At 52.4% G+C, this 22852-nt stretch overlaps 1 protein-coding gene across 2 annotated transcripts in view; it reads left to right on the top strand.

Annotated features, from left to right (window-relative positions):
• Nucleotides 1-22852, top strand: part of PEPD (peptidase D) — a 106903-nt gene that overhangs the window by 22907 nt on the left and 61144 nt on the right. Inside the window, exons 5-9 of one of the 2 annotated variants that reach the window (XM_010989117.3) lie at nucleotides 1823-1870; nucleotides 3232-3293; nucleotides 9954-9998; nucleotides 19412-19487; nucleotides 20413-20459. In XM_010989117.3, coding sequence (XP_010987419.1) covers nucleotides 1823-1870; nucleotides 3232-3293; nucleotides 9954-9998; nucleotides 19412-19487; nucleotides 20413-20459 — 278 coding nt within the window. The remainder of the gene's footprint in view (nucleotides 1-1822; nucleotides 1871-3231; nucleotides 3294-9953; nucleotides 9999-19411; nucleotides 19488-20412; nucleotides 20460-22852) is intronic. The other variant, XM_010989118.3, reaches the window with a different exon arrangement.

The following is a 22852-nucleotide window of genomic DNA, read 5'->3' as shown; positions in this document are numbered from 1 at the left end:
CTCCCCTCCTGGAGGAGAGCCTGGGGAGTGCCAGCCGCTCACCACGCCGTTGTTTGTGCAGCTCAGAGGCTGGGATTCAGTTGTCCTCGGAGCAGTTACTGAGCAGACAAGGAAGGTGCAGGGAGACGGGGTGTCGGGAGGGCAGCTGGTGCACATCGGGAGAGTCATCTGACTGTGAGCATTGAGACCTTGATGAAGTATGTGGTTTTTCATCCAGCAGTTTCACTGGGTCAGATTTTTTTTTTTAAGGAAATCATTTTTTTAAGGAATTTATCTTAAGGAAATAAAAACTTATATATGAGGACATCCATCAGGATGTTATTTATAATAATCATCAGAAAAAATGTAAGTGCCCGGTGGAGGAATGAATAAATGACCTATACCAGGTCTGTTACGAGACTATTTATACAGCCATAGGCATAACTCTGGGCTGTGCCCTCTTTCAGCTCTGAACCTGGGCAGACTAACCCATAAGCTTTTTCATTTGTGAAATCTGGACGTCTGTGGCACCACCTTCGTGGGTGGTTACGTGAGAGGTGTCCGCCATGACTGGCACAGGCTGTAATCCCGGGCTCCCTGGACGTTTACCATCCCCAGTGGCAGTGACTGGTAAAAATGGTGTGTTTGAAGAATACTTAATGACAGGAAATAAGCGAAGCGTGTAACTTCATATGATCCAAATGTCATTACAGATCTCTGTTTTTATGTGCAGAGATAAAAAGTCTCGGGGGATGGTTTTTGTAGGTGTATTTCATCTTTTTATAGTTTTCAATATCTTCCAGGTTTACTCTGGGAGCCTCTCAATATTAAAAAGCATATATATACGTATGTCAAAACTTACCAAAATGTGCGCTTTAAATATGTGCAGCGTAGAGGATGTCAGTGATAGCTCAATAAAGCTGTTAAAACAACAAACAAGAAGTCCTCCTCACTCTCTCCCTGTGTCAGGGTGTTAAAAGTTTAGGGTGGGGTGTCGGGAGGGAGCTCAAGTACAGTAGGAGCTGCAGCAGCCAAGACGCAGCGCCTGCTGAGGGGTGGGGCCAGGGGAGGAGGAAAGTGGTCCCACCAGGGTGGTGGGCACCCTTGGGGTATGGATGTCATGGCTGATGCTGTGTGATGGGCACTTGGCCACGGGAAGGCCTGTCGGGGGGCAGCAGAGGAGGGAATGAACCAATCTGCTGCATGGGGATAGGGGGGCCAGCAGGCAGGGGCTTCCACCCTGAGTACAAATTGGTGAAGCAGCTGAGATGGGGAGAAGGCATCCCAGGCGGAGGTAAGAGCCCTGGCGAAGGCATGGAGAGATGAGCTTCTGTGGCCTGCTCCTTTGGGGGGCTAGGTAGGAAGCCACTGGTGTGTGTGGCGGGGTATGAGGTCTGAGTGGGCTGTAGGGAAGGAGGAAACCTAACCCCACATGGTCCAGGAGATGAATGAGGGCAGGAAGGAGAGGCGTCTACCTGGGAAACAGAGGCTGGTGGGGCCAGTGGCTGAGAGATTGCCACAAGGGGTCTTTCAGGAGGGGCCTGGCAGATGGACAGAGGTGCTGGCCTTGGAGGGTGGGTGGGTCCAGCTGTTTGGAGCTGGGACCTGCATGGGACGTGGAGGCAGGGCAACATGTGGGGAGGTATGCTGAGTTCAGATTTGAATCCCTCTCTGCCACTGAGAGCTGTGTGGCTTTCAGAAGTCCCTTATTTTCTGTAAGCCTCCTGTTTTACGGATCTGCTTGATCCATGTGAGCTGTCACTGTTTAGTAACGCTCCTATGTCATCTCCATCACACTTCGCGTGGGTTGTGCTAAAGTGGATTTTTCTTTCTGACCTTGCAGATTGCCAGTGTCCTAACGTCACGGAGCCCCTCTGTCCTCCTCACTTTGGTAAGTAGCCTGTGTCCAGGGACCAAGCAGTATTTTTTTATGGGGAGGGGCTTCAGGGAGCTGCTTGCCCCTACAGAGGTCAGAGCTGTAGGGGAGGACTGAGAACTGAGAGCAACAATCATTGGTGATAAGTAGTGACACTTCAGTGTGAACAGTTGAATATGTCCAAGACCATGTCCTTGATTCTCCAGTCGCCCTGGGATGTGCTGTGTCCTGTCCTGAGGACACTGTGGACAAGACGCCACACACACTGCAAGGGTTAAAACCCAGCTGTGATCTATCTGTCAGGCTGAGCTGGTGGGATTTGTGGATGCAGAATATCAATTTGCTTCCACCCTGCGTCTCCTCCATTGTTAACAGAATTTGAAAAACACACCCTTTGCATCTGCCATGAGGATCCTGGGCTGTGTGGCATCAGAATTTGGACTTGGGGCACTGAATGACCGAGGTCCTGCTGCAGCCTTGGGTGGACAGGGGTGCATGGTGCACCCTAGCAGGGTGTTGAGGGTGTTTGGGCTGTGGAATGGCTCAGAGGAGAAGCCTGCTCTCTTATATTTCTTCAACCTTGGGGAGCTTCAAATATGAAGAGTGTGCAGCCCTTCTTTCCTCCCAGAGTGACCCTTCTCTCCTTCATTAATTCATTTTTACAGAAATAGTTCCCCTCGGTTATTTTTGTTAGCACTTCGCGTGGTCTCTTTTCCCCGCTCCACTATTTTGGTGGCTGAGAAGAAAGGTTAGATGATTGTGGTCACAGAGGGTCCAGTGTGTTTTATCGGGGTGGGGAGGGGGATACAATTAGACACCGACCTGCAGCTCTGGTGGACGAAGTGGTGATTTAGAAGGCCTTGCCTCTCAGGGGATGGCAGGTTTTCCTCTGAATCTTTTGTTTTGTCTCAGTTCCACTTGGAGTCTCCTTATGATTAGGAAAGGAGAGAAAGGTAACAGAGTCCTGGTGTCATCGAGAAAGGCCCATCCTGCCTGAGTCCAGTCCTGCCCCCATCTTTGGAAGGGCCGGATCTGACAGTGCTGGTCGGGACACTGTTCGTGGGGAGCTTGTGCGCACACGCGTGCACGAGGGAGACAGGCCAGCCTGGGAGGGCAGGTTGTGGTTGGAGATGGTGCCGGTGTGCACTCTTCTCCCCCAGCCCCACCCAGTGGCCGAGCAGCCCTAGCTGGGGTCAGCCAAGGGCTTGGATGGAGGAAGCCTTGTTTTCTCTGCTTTTGAAGCTGCCCTTCTGCTGGGACCTGGCTTGGAGCCACCTGAAAGGCAGGAAGTGGTGGGTTGGCCGGGCTGGGGTGGGGGCTCCCCGTTCTTACCTCTGTGTCTGGTCTGTGCCCTCAAGCTCCCTCTCTCTCCGCAGCGCGGCGTCAACACCGACAGCGGCAGTGTCTGCAGGGAGGCGTCCTTCGAGGGCATCAGCAAGTGAGCGCTGGGGCCCCGGGAGCTGTCTTCCTTCATCCTCCACCAGCTCACATCTTCACCAGCTGCTCCAGTCCCAGAAAGGGCCCCTCCGCTTTACCTGCCCTCACTCCCCAGTTTAGCCCCAGGTCGAGCCCCCAAGCCCCGTTCCCCCTTCTGGGCCTCTGCGCAGAAGGCCAGGTGTTGGGCGCACGGAGCACGGCGCCTCACCTGCTTTCATCCTCACGCCCTGGCCCCTGGAGTGTGCCGCCTGCCAGCTGTGCCTGTGTCCCTGGGCTGGCTGGTGACTGGCCCTGCAGGGGGGTCTGTCTGCAGCAGACAGCCCTTGAGGGGAGGCACCTGCTCCCTCGGGCTGCTGAGTGTGGCAAGCTCTCCCACCCGCCGGGTCTCCTGTACCTCCAGCCCCAGCCCCTCCCCCACCACACATACTCTGCACCGCTGTGTCCTCTGTTGTCCTTTGGTGGACCCAGGCGGTGGCAGAGGAAGCGCCTTATAATTATGCATGAGCCTGAGCCACGGGGGTTTGTGCGTATGTGTGATGTAGGGTGATTAGGAGGGATTATGAGCTTATAAATATGTATCACGTCCCCCAGTGGTAAGCACGATGGGGCAGGGGGAGCGGGTATCAGGTTTGCTTCTTTTCACCGCACAAATCTCTGCATCCTCTGGGAATTCCCCGGAGCGGCCTTGCCTCCCACACCGGCAGTGATTAGCCTGGCTCGTTGAGATGCCGGCCGTGGAGCCGCTCTTTCCCCAGGCCCTTGAGGAGGGTGCTGCGGGGCGCAGCCGGCTGCTGCCTGTCCTGGGCCGAGACCTCCTGGTCCCCCAGCACTGCCAGGTGCCAGGGCTCCCGTGCCCTGCTCGCCTGCCTCCACCAACACCGTGGAGTGTCTGTGGTCCCATGGGCTGGTCCCCTTGGCCTTGGCTGGGGTCTGTGCCTTGTTGGGAGGTCCTTGAGCTGGGAGGAGGGAGCCCTGGTGGCTGCCACACTGATCGGTTCTGTGACCTTGGCAAAACTTGCCTCTGAGCCTCAGCTGCCCCTCCCCTCCCCCATGTAATATGATGCTGCTTGGAGTTGCCATGGGATGAAGTGAGATCCTGCTCATCCCAACTGGCTTGGAGCTGGTACTTAGTGAAACAGTTGCCTGTGAGCAAACCCCTGCCATGCCCTGATGCCCCTCTGGGCCTCAGTTTCCCCAGCTGTGTAGTGGGCCAGTGGACTTCAGGATCTCTGATGACAAGGGTCCTGGATGTCGGAGAGCCGTGGGGCTTCTTGGCTATGGTGTCCTTGCCTTCCCCTTACTCCCTCGAGGTCTCTGCTGCGGAGAACACCTCCTTAGCACCCTGGAAGCACAGGTCTGGTGGGTGGTGTGATGGATATGGCTCCTGGCTGGGAGCTCAGGATGTGGTCCCTGAGAGCAGAGCTCTCCTGGCTGCTCCCTAAGGTTTTCTGGGGGAAGGCCGGGGGCTCCTAGGGACACGATCACTGTTGGTGAGCAGTGGAAGCTGAGGCCTCGTCGCCATTCCTCCTGGGAGGAGTCCCACTGTGAACCAACTTCTCCCTCCACTGAGTAGACCCCAGCCTCTGTCTCCTGCTGCTCCCTGAGGACCCAGAGTCCCTGCCAAGGGCCTAGAGGAGCCCATGCTTGGCCAATACCCACCCCCCCATCAGCATTTGGGGGGCTTTTTGGAGAGCCAGGGCTTACCTTAACTGTGCACACTCTCCCAGACACTGGGCTGGCCCTCCCCAACCCATGGTCCAGTCCTGACGGGCTGACGATGGGCTGCCCCGCAGGCCCCTCACTGCTGGGCTGAGCGCCTGCCCCCATATGGGGGATTTGTTTCCACACCCTCCTGTCGGGCTAGGTTTTCTGACTTGGAGAATGTACTGTAAGTGAGAGCCCCCCATGTGTGTCTCTCTGCCTTGGGGTCCCCTGGCCTGCCTATGGTACTCCTGCCCTCCTGTCCCCTCACACCTTGCTCCAGGCCTCACATCCCGCTGTGGCACCTTTCATGTAGCTCCACCCCAAGGGGTTGCTCCCTTTGGGTGCCCCCTACCCCCCATGCCATGACCGCTGACCTTGGGCCCCCGGCCGACACTTTTCCTGCAGAAAGTCTCGTCTGTATTCCTGGGGTCTAGGTGCAGCTCAGCCCCTGCCTCCTACCCACCCGGCTTCCAGCACCTCAGCTCTGCCACCTTCTAGCCTCTGTGCCAGCCTGGGGAGGCCCTTGTCCTCCAGAGCCGCTGCGGCTGGGTGACCGCGTTCACCTGCCTGCCGAGAGCCTCTCCAGCTGTTTGCGGGGATAATAATAGCCTGTTTCCTAAGCAAGATGAATCTTGCTGTCGTCCTGCTTTCCAGTGCTCAACTGCTTCTGTCACTGGTCTCTCCTCACTGTCCTAATGAAGTGTCTTATTCCTGGAATTTTTGTTTTTGACCCTTTTGAACTTCTCTGTGATTCCTCCCACCTTGACTCCTTGATTGACCTGCTCTGGCAGAAGTTTGGGTTTTGGCCTCTCAGTGTGTCCTGCTGGGCCAACCCAGGCTGCCTTTATCTCCTGGCCTGGGGGTGGAGGTGGGGGAAGCTTGTGGTGGAACAGTGGCCTCACCTGCCAGACCCTCTGGGCCCTGGTCCAGTCGGGTGGTCTTCCTGTGACCTTCTCTCCAAGGGTGGCTCCTCAGGGTTGGCTTCTTCAGGTCTGTCACCTTTGTGAGCTGTGCGTTTGGTCCTTGGAGACCTCAGACTTCCCTCAGCCTTCCCGGATCAGGGCCAGGCCACCGGCTGCCCCCTGCAGGGAGTGTGCCAGGTGTCACAGTGATGGGATTGGTAGAAGACTAGGAGCAGGGAGGCAGAGGCAGGGTGAGGGTGGGAGACGTACCCAGCGATTCCTCATGGCCTGGGGTCCCTGGACTCACCAAGGGGGTGACTTTATCCTTCCCAGAGAGCCAGGGCTGTGGTTATGCTGGGGTGAAGGGAGCAGGTGGGGACAGTCCGCAGTCCTCATGCTGAGTTTGGGCTCTGGCCAGGGGATAGGGTCAGGTGCTCATTGCCAGGTCCTGGCGAGGCATGGCCGGGGCTGTTTTGTGGAGAAGGTAGCCCTGCAGTAAAGACAGCTTCTTCCTGGGGGCTGCAGGTAACACAGCTGCCTGGAGCAGCAGCCTGGGTGCAAAGGCAGACATGATAAATCTTTGTTAGCATCTGAGGAGGTCAACTAGAGAGCGGATTTTCCTGAGAGAGACAGAGACAGACTCTGACAATGAAGGGAAAGAGATTATCCTTCAGGGGCCAGGTGGCCTGTGGGCTGCCTTCCTGGCCTGAGACAGTCCCCTCCAAGGCATGCAGACTGCCGAGGGTCCCTGGGCGGGGGCAGTGAGTGCTGAGGGCTCTGTTTCATGCCGCTGTCTGACAGAGAAATATGGTCGATATTTTACATCAGCTGGGTGCTCAGGATAAGCATATTTCTTATCTTTTGGCATTTACTTAAATTGCCTTGCATATTTGAAGACAATTGGTTACAAATTAATTCCATTTAAATAAGCAGTTAAATATGAAATTGCTGAATTTGGCAGTTATTAATGCAGGAATATTAATATTCAGTGATGTGAATTTTTAAACCCACGAAACAGAGGGACATCATTAAAATTTGACAGTCACAATAAAATGCCAGTCTGTGGTGTGGGGACCATTGGTTTTCTGGTTACTGTTAACTTACGTATCAAGTTAATATTTAGGATTGGGCTTCTCCATGAGTCTCCTGAAGAGATAAGAACCTGCCCCCAGCAGGTGAGGGGACCCTCCTGAGGCCTGCTCTCCATCCTTGGGTTAGAAACTGCAGGGAGGCAGGGCTGGCCGGTCCCACACAACTCAGCCTTCATCACCCAGCCCACAGGTAGAGCCCACCAGGGAGTTACCCTCTGCTTCCAGGACACTCCCCACCGTCATGGGCTCTGGTGGGCTTCATAGTTGTTTTCGCACAATTATCACGTGCTGGTTGTAGAAAACTCTTAACTGGCACATAGGCAAAAGTAAGGCGTGTTCCAGTTCCATTACCCTGAATTAAACTGTCACCACCACAGTGCATGTCTTTTGGGCTCTTCTGCATGTGTTTCTCTGAGTGTTTTTGTGTCTGAGTGTGCATTTGTGTGAGCCTGTGTGGTTGTGTGTGTGTGTATTTGGGTGTGGATCTTTGTGTGTTAGGCTAAGTGTATGCTCATCTCTGTGTGTGTGTGTGTTTGCATCTGTGTCTGTGTGCTGGGTCATTTTGCTGCTTGTGCGCGTGGGCGGGTGTATGTGTGTCTATACGTACATTTTGTAAAGTGAGATTTTACTGTCATGTTTGGCTTTTGAGGAGACAGGCCGCTGCTTTTCCTGGCGTCAGAGTGACATTTGGCAGAATGGGAGTCGGAGTCTGTGTTGCCGTCTTTGTTTATGTCATCCGCTGCTCTGTTCTTCACTCTGAACCGCTTGGCTGTCTGTGGTCTCTTTGATATTTCACAAGTAGGGCTTGATTCTACAACATTTTAGTTGACTTTGAATTAAGTAGTCTTAATTGTGTAGTTAGGGATCCTGAAAGCTTTGAAGATCTGGAATTCTCTCAGCCTGCTATCACCCCCTTCTCTCTCCTCTCCCTGTCCCTCCTTCAGCCAGGAGTAGGGGTGCCAGCTGCACACCCACGGCATTAGATAGGTGTCTTCAGACACCAGTCAACGAGGCCGTGGAGAGTCCCCAGTTGGTCACAAGTCTGTGTGCCCCATATGTAATATCGTGACTGAGATGCAGCTGGGGGCAGAATCCCAAGGGTTGAAGGCTTGCCAAGGATTCTCTGCTGAAGCTTGTACGTTGTGCTGGGCCACGTTGTGCTTCCCCAGCTGTCTCACCAACTGATTTCTTGAGCTCTGGGCCACACATGACACGAATGTCAGTGATGTACCCCAACCTGATTCTTTTGTCTCCTGGGTTCTCTTTTCAGTTGTATTCATCTTATCAAAGGACAACTTTTGGCTTTATAGGTTTTTCTCTATTGTGTGTTTGCTTTTTATTTAATTGAATTCTGCTTTTAAAAATTTCCTTTTAATTTCTTTAGGTTTCGTTTGTTTTTTTCCTCTACCTTCTTGAGAAAGAAGAAAGGGGTATTTCTGAGAAGTTCAGATCATTGATTTTCAGTGTTCTTTTCTATTCCATACACATAGAGCTATAAATTGTCCTCAAAGCACTGCTTTAACTACGGCTCACCAGTTATGCTATTTCATGTTTTTATTTTCTAATGTCCTTGTTATTTTTTAACAGTAGGTGTTTAGAAGTTTATTGCTTGATTCTCAAACAGTTTTGGACATTATAGTTTTCTTTCTGTTACAGATTTCCAGTCTAATTCTACTGTAATCAATCAATATTCTCTGAATTTCAATCCTTTGAAGTTTGTTGGAACTTCCAGCCTGTGATCACTATGATAAATATTTCATGTGTACTTGAAGAGAGTATGTAGTTTGCAGTTGTTGGCTGTAGTGTTGTGTATATATCAATGAAATCAAGTTGGTTAATTATATTGTTCATATCTTCTACATTTTTAATGATTTCTCTTGTTCTGTCAACAGAAGAGGTATGTGGAAATCTCAAACTATGCTTGTAGATTTGTCTGTTTTTTATTTCTATTCTGTCAGTTTTTATAAATCAATTGTATTGGAGTAAAATTTACATATAATAAAATTTGTTATGTGTATAATTCAGTAAAGTTTTAAAAATAGCTTTGTCGGGATATAGTTCACATTCCCTACAATATACCCACTTAAACTGTACAATTAAATGCTTTTTGTATATTTATAGATTTGCGTACTTATCATCACAATCAATTTTAGAATATTTTCATCACCCAAAAAGAAACCTGTATCCATTAGCAATCATTCCTCTGGCCCCTGGCAACCACTCATCTACCTTCTGTCTCTGAGGATTTCCTGCTCTAGCATTTGATATATATGGAATCATGCCGTATGTGGCCCTTTGTATCTGGCTTCATTCATTTAGCATGTTTTCAAAATTCAGCCATGTTGTACTATGAATCAGTACTTTGCCTATTTTATGGCTGAAAAATATTCCAGTCTGTGGTTATATTGGTTTCTGTTTGCGCAATATACCTTTTTCCATCCTTTCACTTTTAAGCTATCTGTGTCTTTGAGTCTAAAATGTCTAAATGTTTCTTTTGACAGTTTGATTGTATGTCTGGATGTGGATCTCTTTGAGTTTATCCTACATGGAGTTCATTGAGCTTTATGGCTGTGTATACATTAATGTTTTCCATTAAACTGGCAGTTTTTAGCCATTATATTTTCAAATATTCTTCTTCCCCATTATCTCTTTCCTTTTCTTCCGGGACTCCTATTATGTATATGTTGGTGTACTTGATAGAAGAGGCTATGCTGTGTCTGCCTAGTGAGGGTGGAGGATGGTGTTTTACAGCCAAGCAGCTTGGTCTCTAACTGACTACACTTGGGGGACCTGGCCCGGGCTGCCAGGTCTGCTGCAGGAAGTGAGCAGCAGGCCTTCCATGGTCCAGGGAGTCATGAAGTTAAAGCTTGGGGCCCTTCTCTCAATATGTCTTGAATGACATATTTCTTGCTGAGAGATGATAGATCATTGAACTAATGGGCTTGACTTGTTTTCTCTCTGTAGGTTCAAGGTCAACAACACCATTCTTCACCCAGAGATTGTTGAGTGGTGAGTAGGACTTGTGTCCACCCTGGCTGTTTGCTGTGCTCCGTTCAGGAGGGTGAGAGACTGTTCAGCAGGCTGTTCCCACCCACTCCCTCTCAGAGAGCCCCTCTTCTGTTTTGTTTGGGTTTCTTCCTGTGTCAATTGGTCTGTTTTTCCAGAATGGCGTGAGTTACTCAAATGTTAATAAAATTTCTCTCTTTCTTTATTTAGGAGTTTTAAAAAAAATCCTACCATAAATAAGCCAAACTTACATAGCTCAGTTAAAGTAGACAGTGAAAAAAGTAAAAAGAAACATCATACGTAATCCTGTTGCCAGGAGGTAAACATACTTTCCTCATGTCACGTGTATGTCTTTCCTAGTTGGCATCCTTTTTGCACGTCTTGTGTTGCCTGCGTTCTTCCCTTGCTGGTGCTGGCAGCCCCTTCGTGTAGAATGGTTTCTGTTACGTCACTTCAGGCGAGCTGTCTCTGGCTGAGCATCGCCTCTGTGGACCCTGGAAGAGGCCCTCCAACTCTTGATGTGCTACCAGTTTTCTTCCTAAGCCATCGAGTTGCTCTTTGATAGCACCAAACTGTTTTTAAAATTTGTTGTCTGGCTGCACGTCTTCTGAATGTAGAAGAGAGGAGAGGCAGGGCCTTCGCCACATCATCCCCTGACTGGGAGGTGTGTGGATGTCTCACGTTTGACCCAAAGGCTGAGTATCAAGTTTCCCTGTCTGGTTGGGGGACCTTGCTCACCTAGGCTTGGAGCTTGGGGACACTGTGACCTAAAGGTTGAGTCTGAGTCAGCTGGTGAGGTTGAGGGAAGTGCAGAGTGGGGGAGAAGGGGAGAGAATGATCCGGGCCAAGGGGCTGCTTATTCCAAGGTTGGAGCCGAGAAAGGTTGGTGGCCTTGTGTGGACAGTGTAGAGCCACACACTGCGGAAGTGGTGCCTGATGTTGGTCAGATGGGCAGGGGCCAGCTCGGCCACAGTGTCTGCCTGGACGTCGTCTTGAGAGAAATGGGATCCAGGAGAAACCCTAAAGGATTTAAGCAGGAGAATGGTAGGATCCGGGTTTGCATTTTTCAAAGTTGTGGGTTAGGGGTTTGGGCTTAGCAGGTACAAACTACTGTGCACAAAATAGACAAAGAACAAGATCCTACTGTATAGCACAGGGAACCACATTCAATAGCTCGTAATGTCCTATAATGAAAAACAATATGAAAAGAAATACATGTGTGTGTGTAACTGAATCACTATGCTGTACACCAGAAACTAACATGACGTTATAAATCAACTCTACTTCAGTCAGTCAATCAGTCAATAAAAGTTGTGGGGCAGGAGTGGGAGCAGGCTGCTGCGGGGTCCCAGTGGCAGTGAGGGGGCGGTGACAGAGTAGAGAGTAAGGGGTGGTCACAGGGAATGCTCCTGGGAGGAGCTAACCTGGATGCCTGAGAGAAGGCTGGAGTGGAAGGTGACTCCGGGTTTTTGTCCTGAACAGCTGGGAGGGGCAGGTGCTGTGGCAGATGAGGGGCTTGGAGGTATGTTGAGTTTGAGGCAGGTGCCAGTGGGAGAGAGGCCGGGCCACAGACGAAGATCTGAGGGCTGTCTTCAGGCACCAGTATGCACCCTTGGGAGAGCTGGAGGGTGGGCCTTTTAGCAGTTCTGTTGGCAGCTGTGGCCCAGTGCCCATAGTGGCCACACACTCTGTGATCCTGTTCCCGGCTGCCTCTCCTTGTTTTTGTAAAGCAGCAAATGCCTGGCCCATCTGCAGCCCCCACTTGGCAGAAGAACAAATCCTGGGTACTCAGGAATGGGCCATTGTCCCCTTATGCCCCAGATGTGACATCCCTCACAGCTGCTTATAGTCCGGATGCTCTGGAGACCAGGTCTGGGTTGTGCACCCCCACATCTCCCGAGGGACAAGTCATTAGTTTGTCACTTTGGAACAAGCATGCTTTAATTCCAGTGACATTTCCAAGGTTCTGAGGTAGAGTCTGCGTTCATAAGATACTTACCAATTTTATTAAAGCCAGCAGCAGAAGGACTTATTTGGCATTTGATGGCAGTAGAACTATTTTAGAAATGTCACATTGTCCTTAACTGCCTCAGGGGTGTGTTTTAGCAGCATGGGTTCTGGCCTCTGCAGGGACTGTGGTCATTCTCGGCGAGATCCAAGGGGTCACAGTCATCGCTCCCCTCCAGTAACTGAAGGAAGGACTGGGGAAGGGGATGGCGGGCAGGCCCCTCATTTACAGGAGAGACTGGGCTTCCATGGTGTTGAATTACGACTCATTGAGGTGTCTTTGGGTCCCTGTGTCCTGAATGCTTTTACTACCCCCTCTCCCTAGGCCCCTAGAGAGAGGCTGCCTCGGGTAATGGAAAAACTGTCCACTCGGGCATATCCAAATCCTAACCCCCGCCCACCCCCAACTCTCCTCAGGAAGCCATTTAACTTTCCTGAGTCTCAGCTTCTTCATCTATGAAATTGCAATGTAGTAATGCCTGACTCACAGTGTGGATGTGAAGACTCATGCTGCCCACCAATTACCGTAGACCAGGTGGCTTATAAACAACAGAAACTGATTTCTCGCAGTTCTGGAGGCTGGGAGGTCCAAAGCCAAGGTGCTGATGTATTTGTCGTCTGGTGAGGACCCACTCTCTGGTCTATAGATGGCCAACTTCTTGCTGTGTCCTTGCATGGCAGAAGGGGAGAGGGAGCTCTCTTGGGTCTCTTTTATAAGGGTACCAGTTCCATCATGACCCAAGCCACACCCCACCCCACCAAAGCTTTATCCTACCTCCAAATACTGTCACACTGGGGATAGGAGTCAACCTGTGAATTTTAGAGGAAGCACAACATTCAGTGTACAGCACCAAGCCTCAGCTTCCTCACCTGCAAAGTGCAAGTGGTCTCCCTCGAGGGATGGCTCAAGGATTGAGTGAGAGCATAGCTCAAGTGCTAACACATCCCAGTAATATTAGCCATCACCTTTTGAGATGTACCTTCTGTGTACAGGGTGCCGTGTTAAGCACTGGATACACGTCACCTTATTTAAAGAGGTATTTCATTTGTAGGGGCTCTGATTATCCCCGTACTACAGATGAGCCAACTGAGGCAGGGGGAGGGGATTTGCCCAAGAAAAAGCCAGGAGCTGAGCCCAGGCCAGTGGTTCTAGGCCCTTGTGCTGCCCTGTGTGGCTCTGAGGAACATCGTGGATTTGGGGGTGATGGGGAGCTGTCTGAGTGTCAGCCTGTCTCTGGGTTCATTCTTGGCCACTGGACCTGCTCAGAAACCCCAGAATAGATCTCGTGTCAGGCCAGGGTGTGGTGGGGTGGAGGGCCTTGGGATGTGCCTCTGCACTTCCTCCAGCACCGCGTCCTGCCTCCCCGGTGGCAGCTGGGCTGGGGAATTGGGATTCTTCCTGGAGCCTGTCTGATGGGGAGGCAGCAAGCAGCCTCTTCTAGCACAGGGGAAGCTTCCACTCTCATTTGTGTTTGGGTGTCACTCATTTCCCTTCTGTGACTGCTTTATTGTTTTCTATTCTCTCCAGCAGTGCCTTTTTGATTTCCTGTAAATTCCTCTATAATCAGACTCCTCTTCCCCACAAACATGAGATCATAACTGATCATTCTTTTCCTTGTGCTGGGTATTGCAGCTTGAAAGTGGAGGTCGAAAACTGAAACTTAATAAGGGCAGGCGTCTCACTTCCATAATTTAGGCTGTGGTTCTGCTTTCCTGTTAGGCAGATGATGAAACTGATCTGAAGGTGGGGTAGGAAATAAAAGGAGATACTTCTATACTGCTTAAGAGCTTAGCGCCATGGATTTCAGTTAAGCACCTCTGGAAGCATCACAAAACAAGCATGTCAGCCATCGCCAGGCACCTTTGTGGGTTTTAAGTGCGACCATGTTAACCTGAGTCACATGCTGGTGTTAGAGCTGTTGATTACACAGTGCCAAGGCGTCCTGTGCGCATTCATCAGGCAGTGGGGTAACCTGTCTATTTCTACTCCCCTAACTTTCTGTGCACTGGAGACGGTGAGGTGTGGATGGTTTGGGGCAGACGCATCTCAGGGTCCTGCGTCCTGGGTAACGTGTCCGAAATGAGAAAAGGTATGTTGATGATGACCTAGATTCTTGGTGTGCATATGGAAAGTATTCCAACAGGCGTCTGCCTTTGTCTCCCGATGAATAGGCGTTGAATCCTAAGTCAACGAGAAAGCCAAGAGGAAAGAGAGGATCAGAGAGTGGGGGGTACACCCGGCTTACTGTGCACCAGAAGGTCAGACACAGGATGTGGGGGCGTCAGGCCCCAGTCCCGGGTCTTCCTGCATGTGATCTATGTCTTCCTGGCCCCGGTCAGGTCTCAGGCACCCTCAGCTCACAGCTGAGCTAAACCACCGTTTTCTTCCTGGCTCTGGTTTCTTTGAGAGGACTTATTGATTGAGCCTCCTGGGGCTATGTAATTCCAGCCAGCTCTTTCCTTTCTATCCCTCCTGTTGTTCTGGGATTTTACCCCTTGCATCCTGGGGTCACGGGGTAGGGAGGGAATGGCCGTGGGGTTCCTAGGGTATTGAATTCCCACCCACCTCTCCCTCAGAACCAGCCCCTGCACATACATCTCCAGGAGAGATGGAATTCCTGTCCCTTCAAATGGGTTTTTGTTCAACACTGGCACTTTGATACTTAGAGACTGATTTTGGAAATCCTTCATCCTGTCTTGCTGCTGTTTTAATCAGTGGAGCATTCAGACCTCACTTAATTGATGTCTTAATCCTGAGTTTAATGCCCAGAGGCAGTTTTGTGACCTGGGAATATTTAAGGGGGAAAAAAAAAAGAGGTTGCACAAATGAATCTGAGCCTAGTCCAGTTTTTGCCGTTTTATGCCTGTAGCAGGGGACTCTGGACTGGTGTTGGGGAGGAGCCTCCGCCCCCCACCCCCACCCGCCCTGGCCCATGGTGCTGCTTTTCTCCTTGGTGTGGGGATCCTCACCAGCATGGCCACGAGCCTGGGACTCTGCCTGAGTGTCTGCGTCTTTCGCACACATCAGGCACCTCCTCTTGCTGATGGAAGAGCCTGACTGCCTTCTGCCCAGACTTCTTAAGTGGCATCCGTGTTGCCCTGTCCTGAGCCTTGGTCCTCTGATGCTTCATGGCGGAGGTGGCCTTCATCCTCTCCTGGGGAGAGAAAGCTCATGGATTATTAGTTCTAACTACCACCCTACACATCCTCGGGCCGGAGACGGCTGGGGCTGAGTGTGACACGAAGCACCCCTCACTCCAAGGCCTCCAGAGGCTAAACCAGGGTGGAGTCCCCTCTCCTTGCCTTTTTGTGCTCAGGAGTAAAGGAGGTAGCCTCATCAGATTCAGGGCAGTGACTTCTTCCAGCAGATAAGGAGAAACTGCCGAATGCTGAAAAGTCTTACTGCTTTCTGCAGTAACCTCAGAAACAGTTTCTGGTGCTGGTGGCGTGGGGATAACTGGGCTAGGCTGGGACGCCTGGTGCCAGGGCGAGAATTCAGGCCCAGAGTGTCCTGTGGATAATTGGGTGAAGCCAGCACACGCCAGCCATCTACTTTCAGGGCCTTTAAAGCTTGGATTAAATTGGGCCAGGCCAGTACTCAGCCAGGCCAAAGGGCCTGAGCAAACCAGCTAGAGGTTTAGCTTGTCACCTTCCCCAAAGTAAAACTGGAAAAGAAAGCAGGATTGTGGGCCTCGATGGCTGAGCATGCTTATCGTCTCTGACGGGCAGGGAGCGTGGTCTGGGCCCCAAGCGTCCTCTCTCCATGGTTGGATGATGTCTTTTCCTGGCTCATTTCAGGATGAGAGGTGCTCACGCTGCAGGGAGGAGGCCCAGTGGCGAACCTGTGAGGTGGGCTCCTGGGGTTCAAATGCTGGGGCTGCCTCTTCCTACCTGTGTGGCTGGGGGCGAGGCAGTGGTGGTGGGAGTTTGAGCTGCTGAGGCCTTGGGGAGGTCCTGCCCTGGGTCTGCCAGGCTGCACGACATCCCATGCTGACCTGGTGAGCTACCCAGCATGGGCAGGATGCAAGAGACCTTTTTTTTTTTTGAAATGAGCCATTATCTCTCCTGACTGGAGTAGGTGTTTTCCAGCTCCGGTGCAATGCCCAGGCACTGTTCCTAACTTGTAGTTACTATGTGTCTGCTCTGGGCCAGGCTCTGTTCTGGCCCTGGGACCCTGCCCTCCGGGGCTGTGGGCCCAGGAGGAAACTTAAATGAAAATGAAATGACAAGTGTGATAACTTACTGAGGATTCACATAGCCTGCCCAGGGAAGAGAGGGAAGGGATTTAGCCTGGGGAGGGGCTGGAGAGAGCCTTCCCCACCCCCCTTTTCTGAGGAAGGTGCATTTTAAGGTGAGACATAGAAGTTGAGAGGACAGGAGCCAGTTCCAGTCCCTGTGGGGGTGGATGGGGTAAGTGGTGGAGACACACGGGGTGGGGCCTGGGGAGCCTCCTGGTCACCTCGTAGTTTTAACTTCATCCAGACAACATCTAGAGGCTGCTCAAGGTTTTAAGCAACGGAAAGCACGATCAGATTTGCATTGCCTCAAGGTCCGCAGCGTTGTCAGGGAGCAGACAGAGCTGGAGGCCCAAAGAGGCAGGAGAGGTTGTCCAGGCTGGAGACAGTGAGGTCTGGATGGAGAGAGAAGGGAGGCGTGGGTGGTTGGAGAGGTGGAGTTGCATCCCTTGGTCATCAGTTAGATGTGAGAGTGCCTGCCAGATGGGAGGGAGGCACCCAGCTCTCTGCATTAAGCAGCAGGGGCCAGGGAGCCTGAGGAAGGTGGGAATTTCTGTCCTGCTGAGCTGGAGGTGCCTGGGGATCTGCAGGTAGAACACAGCTGAGAGGCCGGTGCCAGGGCCAGGGGTTTGGAAACAAATGCAGTGGCAAGGCTGAGGGGCAGCAGGTGGAGGGCCTGTCGGAGAGACAGAGGAGGGGAAGCAGCCAAGCGTGTGCCTGGTGGAGGCAGGGCTCACAGTGCCTCTGGGTTTGGCAGCCTTGGGGGTCGTTATCCCACACACTGGTTTGGGGGGGCAGGCAGAGTGGTGAGGGGTAAAGGGAGAAGAGGAGAGGGGAGAGGGTTGGTGAGAAGACAGGGAAGGTCCGTGAAAGCTGCTTTCCTTCCTCTCCAAGGCAGGGACCATGAGGGTTTCCTTTCCAGAGACCTGGCTGGGTAGTAGGGGTAAAACTTGCTGGAGGAGGAGGAGGTGAGTGAGTGGTCACGGAGTTTCCAGCAAGCGGGGCAGGTGCACGGAGGTGGCTAAGGGCTGGGATCTGAGCCCAGGTGTGTGTATGTTGGGAGGGACTGAACCTCCTTGGCAGGAGGGCATCCCTTCCCTTGTAAGGGGTCGGGGCAGGAGAGGGTGGAGGAGGGGAAGGCTTGGGAGTTTGGAGAAGAGGTGAGAATATGCCCACCCGCTGGCTTCTGTGTTCTCCATGAAGCAGTGGAGTTCATTCACTTGAGCAGGAACCCTGGGAGGGCTCCGAGGTGGAGCCAGTGGAGAGGAGGCTGCCTGCTCCGAGTAATTCCTGGCAGAGCTGAGGCTTGCCGAGGCCCCTGGGGGCTGCCTGGGCCGCCCGCCCAGCTGTGTGATTTCCCGTCCACCCTCGTGTCCTGCACGCCCAGGCACGGGTTCCGGTTCATCCCTCGTCGGGGTTTGGCCAAGCCCGCGTGGATGGAAGGGCTCAGGGCCTAGGGGTCTAAGGTGCTGACAAGAGCGGTGGCTAGAGACTGGGCCAGGGCTCCAGGCCAGAGAGAGAGGCAGAGGGCCAGAGGCGGCACTGCCTGGGCCTGGTTCCCACCTGTGTTGTCACTCTGGTCATTACCGCATCGGAGGATAGAGAGGCCCGCTCCCCGCCCACAGGTCCTCGGGCTCGTGCAGGGCGGGAACGAAGCACCAGGGGCCACTAGGTTTTTCTGCATGTGGATCTGGACCCCACCCTCTGGGGCACAGGAACAGCTTTCTGTTCCCCCAGGTGGAACTGCTCCCAGTGCCCGGAGGTGGAACCGGGGCACCTCTCTAATGATAAAGAGCAGGCTTAGGCTTCAGGGTCTGCGCCTCGAGAAAGAAGTTTTGAACAAAGTCTCAGTGGGTTGGGGGTTTGTCTTTCCCACAGTCCTCGGAAGATTTTACAGTCTTAGCAAGGTGTCACTGTGCTGGAAGATGCCTTCCTCACTTCCTGAGTGACGAGTGGCTGGCTGTCCCAGCTGGGCACCATGGAGACAGCGTGTGTCAGTGGCTGCCTGTGATGGGGGTGGGAGCCCCTTTTCCACTGTCCTCAGCCTGTCTGGGCTGAGGCCAGCTCAGGGCCATCACAGTTCAGAGGTGGACGGCGGCTGGATGAGAGGTACACTATGGACGGAGATGCAGGTGCTAACCTGCCACCGTCAGACATTCAGCTCTGCTGATCTTGAGTGCGTTCCCTTTGTGAGAGGGGGAGGTGGCCATGTGGGAGCTTTAGTGAAGGCAGGTCACCTCTCGTAAAGGGAGCAGAGTGGGCCATGGGGATGCACCAAGGACTCTGTGCACTTAAGGACTGGGTAGGGCTGCTTACATGAAATGTTGCTTACATGAAATGGGTAGAAGTATAAAAGTGACTATTTATGTAGCTTCCCTGAAGAAGTCTTGGAGTTGAGATTGATTGCAAAGACTGGAAAGCTAACTAAATTTGGGCAAATTAACATGAGTTTATTGTGAGGACTCCCCTGGAATTCAGTTGGCAGGAGGCCCAGCTGAGCATTGAAGGGACAGCAGGTTCTCTTGGTTGCACTGCCTTGCCCCACAGAAAGCGCCCTCCCTCATTGCTCCTAGTCTCCTGCTTCTCTGCAGACCCCCTGTTTCCACGTTCACATTTGCACACAGGGCTGGAAATGACAGCACTGCCCCACCCCCATTCCCACCCCCACCCTGCCTCACTCAGGGGGCCTGAGTCCCAGGGTTTTCCAGAGCACCTTCTGGCAGATGGGGGTGGGGTGGGATGGGGAGGAAATGGGAGGACTCTTCAGCCATCTGAGCAGAGTCCTGGGAGTCAGCACACTTAAGACTCAGGTCCAACAGCCTTGCCATGTAGATTGTATCCCCATTTAATAGATGAGCAAACAGTCTCAGCGAGGCAGGGTGTGTCTGGCTACAGAATCTGGGCTTCTGCCACCCACAGCGGCTTCCAGATCTTGTACCTGGAGACATCCTGCACACCTGAGGCTGGCATTGGGTGGGGATGGACCATGCTCAGTGCAGCTTCTCACTCCGGCGGCTTGGTGGCCCCTCCTACCCCCACCCCACGCCCCAGCAGCCCATCTGCAGCCCTGGGCTCCTTCCCAGGCTGGACAGAGTGTGGAGGTCTCCCTGGAGGGGTCCGCCAACTCTTGCTGGAAGTCACTGACTTGCTGTTTCGTTTTTCTCCTCTCTGCAGCCGGGTCTTTAAGACAGACATGGAGCTGGAGGTCCTGCGCTACACCAATAAAATCTCCAGCGATGCCCACCGGGAGGTAAGCTGGGCACTGGCTCATTGGAGATGCTGTTTCGGGTGGGTTGGGGAAGCAGCAATGCTCTGTGTGGGGCAAGAGGACAGTGCTGAGATGGACAGTTCTGGGGTGACTCTGGTCTCCACGGCCACATCAGCAGGCAGGAAGTGTCGCTGCAGGCTGGAGATGGGGTGTTGAGTCTTTACTGCTCCCCAGTGGGGACAGGGCAGTGGGGGCAGAGGCCCTGCCTCAGTTCCTCACCGTAATGGACCCACCCTCAGGGAATTTCCCAGCCAGAAGTCCAGAAGGATAGGGGTCTCCTTCCTGGTGTTCTGGCAGTGTCAGCTTCTCTTAAAGAATCTTTGGTCCTTAACCGTGATGCAGGCTCATTTATTACCATCTTCCGTTTTCTGAAAACACCTTCTCATGGTTCTTTCCCAAACCTTCACACTCAATATCTGAGGAGCAGGAGCAAATAAGGAAGTGGATTGCTTGAAAAAGGTCCTGGCGATTGGGATAGCCCAGCGCCTGCTCACTGACATTTGCTGCTTTGTGTCAGGAGACAGACGGGGGTCATTGGAAGCACCAGAATCTCTTGTGTGAGTTCATTTTCTCTGTGCTTTATAAGGAAGGGACCCTTTTAGGATAGTTGTCACAGCCCCCTGAGCATTAAGGATTCACCAAACACGCCTTGGTTAAATCTTTACTTGCCTGCCGAGTGAGGTGTTTATCGGCTTCCGAATATAAATGCTCCAGAGTGGTTTAAATAAACTGTGTGGCTTTGGATCTTTACAAAAAAAAGTTCTAATTTGTCACATTTCTGCATCACTGTGTGCACATATTTTTTTTTAAAGAAGAGATTCTTTTGAAAAAGTACTATACATTATTTATAAGGCAGTGTTACTTATCTCCATAATACAAATGTCTGTGCTTAATATCCATCCTCCAGGTAATGAAGGCTGTAAAAGTGGGAATGAAAGAATATGAGATGGAAAGGTAAGCTCCTGTGTTTCTCTGGGTAAAGATTAAAATGTTAAAATAAAAAAAACCTCAGCAATTTATGACCCTGAGCAAGTAACAGATGAGACGCAGCACCACCACACACAGATTGAGTAGGAATTAGGAGCCGGGCTTCGGCGTTGTGGGCAAAGAAGATTTTTCTTCCCACTGTGGCCACCTCCCTGGCTCTTGGCAGAGTGTTTGATGGTAATGGTCTTTGATGACTTTTCAGGGTGGTTTAGTGCCCCATCACTCCACTCTTGGACTTCGTTTCTGCAATTTGCAGGAAACTTTACCAAATAGCCGCTATTGTGACTCTGAAAGCCGCTAGTAAAACAGCTTGCCATTTTTATGTGTAAACACTGCCATTATGTCTGTGGTGCTTGGACTGCTGGGTCACGGGATGGTTAAGTGGCTCATAAAGCGTTCTGGAGATCTCCATCGTCCTTCAGCTCCAATTAAACTGCCGGAAGCCTGGTGCCCCCCAGGGGCCTTCCCCGATGCCCTGCTATGATGGGTGTGGTCTGGCCAGCCCCTCTGCCCTGCTCCAGGACCCTGGGGTCAGCATGCTCCAGTGGCTCCCTTCCTGCCTATGTCCTGGGGCGGGAAGTCCCTGTTCCAGCGTCTCCCACCAGTGAGTGCCCCGACTGGAAGCCCCGCTGGGGGAGAGGACACCAAAGAGGCTGCCATTTCTCCCCCTGTGACATAATAAGAAATGCGAATTTGGTCTCTGCCCCCAGTTCCTGGCACTAAAACCTTTGAAAATCCCTGAGTGATAGAGAGGAATGTCTGTTGTTATTTATAATAAACCCCTTTCCACCCAACCTGAGTTTATGCTAATGAGGGACTCCTGGAGGATGGGGTTGGTTGCCAGAGGAACCAACAAGGTGATTAGAGGGCAGGAATTTTGAGCCCCGCCCCGAACTCCCAGGAGAGGAGAGGAGAGGAGAGGAGAGGATCTAGAGTTTGAGGTTGAGTTCTGACCGATGATTTAACCAGTCCTGCCTCTCAGGAGATAATTGAACTGCCTGGAAGACCCTAAACCACAGGGTTGGAGACCTTCCGGGTTGGTGAACACATGGAGGTGCCGGGAGGGTGGAGCACCTGGAGAGGAAGCTCCGTGCCCCTCCCCCATGGTGCCTGTGCCTCTCTGCCATTGGTTCTCCCTGAGTTGTATCCATCATAATAAAGTGGTAATAGTAAGTAAAGTGTTTTCCTGAGTTCTGTGAGCCATTCTAGCCCATTATGAAACCCAAAGCTGGGTTTTGTGGGAACCCCTGATGAAAGGCCAGTCAGTCAGAGGTAATGGGGGCCCGGACTTGTGATTGGTGCCTTGAAGAGGGGGCAGTTTTGTGCGACTGGGCCCGTAACCTGTGGGGTCTGTCCTAACTCCGGCAGTAAGTGTCAGAGGGAGAATTGGAGAATTGCTTTAGTGTGGAAAACCTACACATTTGGTGTCAGAAGTGTTGCGTTTTTACCTTGTATCCTCCACCCTGGGCTGTCTGAGCTTGAAGAGGTCTACTGCCCCTTCCCCACCCAGGTCCTCCCCAGGTACCCCCAGGGCGTGCTCTGCCTCGTCCCCCAGCCTTTCTGGCCTGCCTGCCTTAACAGTGCAGGGGAGGGTGAGGTGCGGACGGAGTTGGCAGTGGGCATCGCGGGCGTGTACAGCCACCAACACGTGGCTCAGGAAGAGGTGTCTTTCTCAAAGTCTAGCCCTGAAAGGAGTTCTGAACAGGGAGCTTCTATATTTCTCTGCTCTTAAGAGACGTAAGAGATTGACATGGCCTGGATGGCTCCGCTGCCGTGGATTCTCAGAAGGGGGCATGAACGAGGACCCAACTCTATCACGCCCGCAGGGGAGGATGGGGAAGGGCACGTGGCACCATCCCAGGTCTCTCCTCCCTGTGGTCTCCTGCTGCAGTGCGGTGTCTGCTCTGGGAGTCCCAGGATCCTGGCCCCACCTCTCCCCCAAAGCGGGGACAAGAGGAGTTCTGTGGGGCTGTAGGAAGGTGGGCTGGACAGTGGGTCCCTCAGATTGGCACTGCCCCAGAAACCTGTTCCCAACTGAATTTGCCCATATTCCCCCACAGCTGATGCTTCTAGTGAAACAACCCAGAAGGTGGAGCAGGACATGCTTGCCCCAGTGTGGAGTCCTGCCACGGGCTGCATTGTGCCCGGCGCTGCAGGAGGTTTAGCTCGGAAGGTGGCTCCTGGGAGGGGCCTGGGCCGTCCTCCCACTCAGTGTCCCTGGGCCTGACAGGCCTGCATGTGAGCTCTGGTCCAGGGAATACCACCCCCAGCTCCCTACTGCCCCACCCAAGGTAATGGAGGTCTTTTTTTTTTCCTTTGGTTGGAATATTCTAAATAGCTGCCCCCCCCATAGAATAGAA

Source organism: Camelus dromedarius, chromosome 9 (assembly GCF_036321535.1).
Source record: "Camelus dromedarius isolate mCamDro1 chromosome 9, mCamDro1.pat, whole genome shotgun sequence".
Classification (NCBI taxonomy): domain Eukaryota; kingdom Metazoa; phylum Chordata; class Mammalia; order Artiodactyla; family Camelidae; genus Camelus; species Camelus dromedarius.
This window is presented reverse-complemented; position numbering and strand designations above follow the sequence as displayed.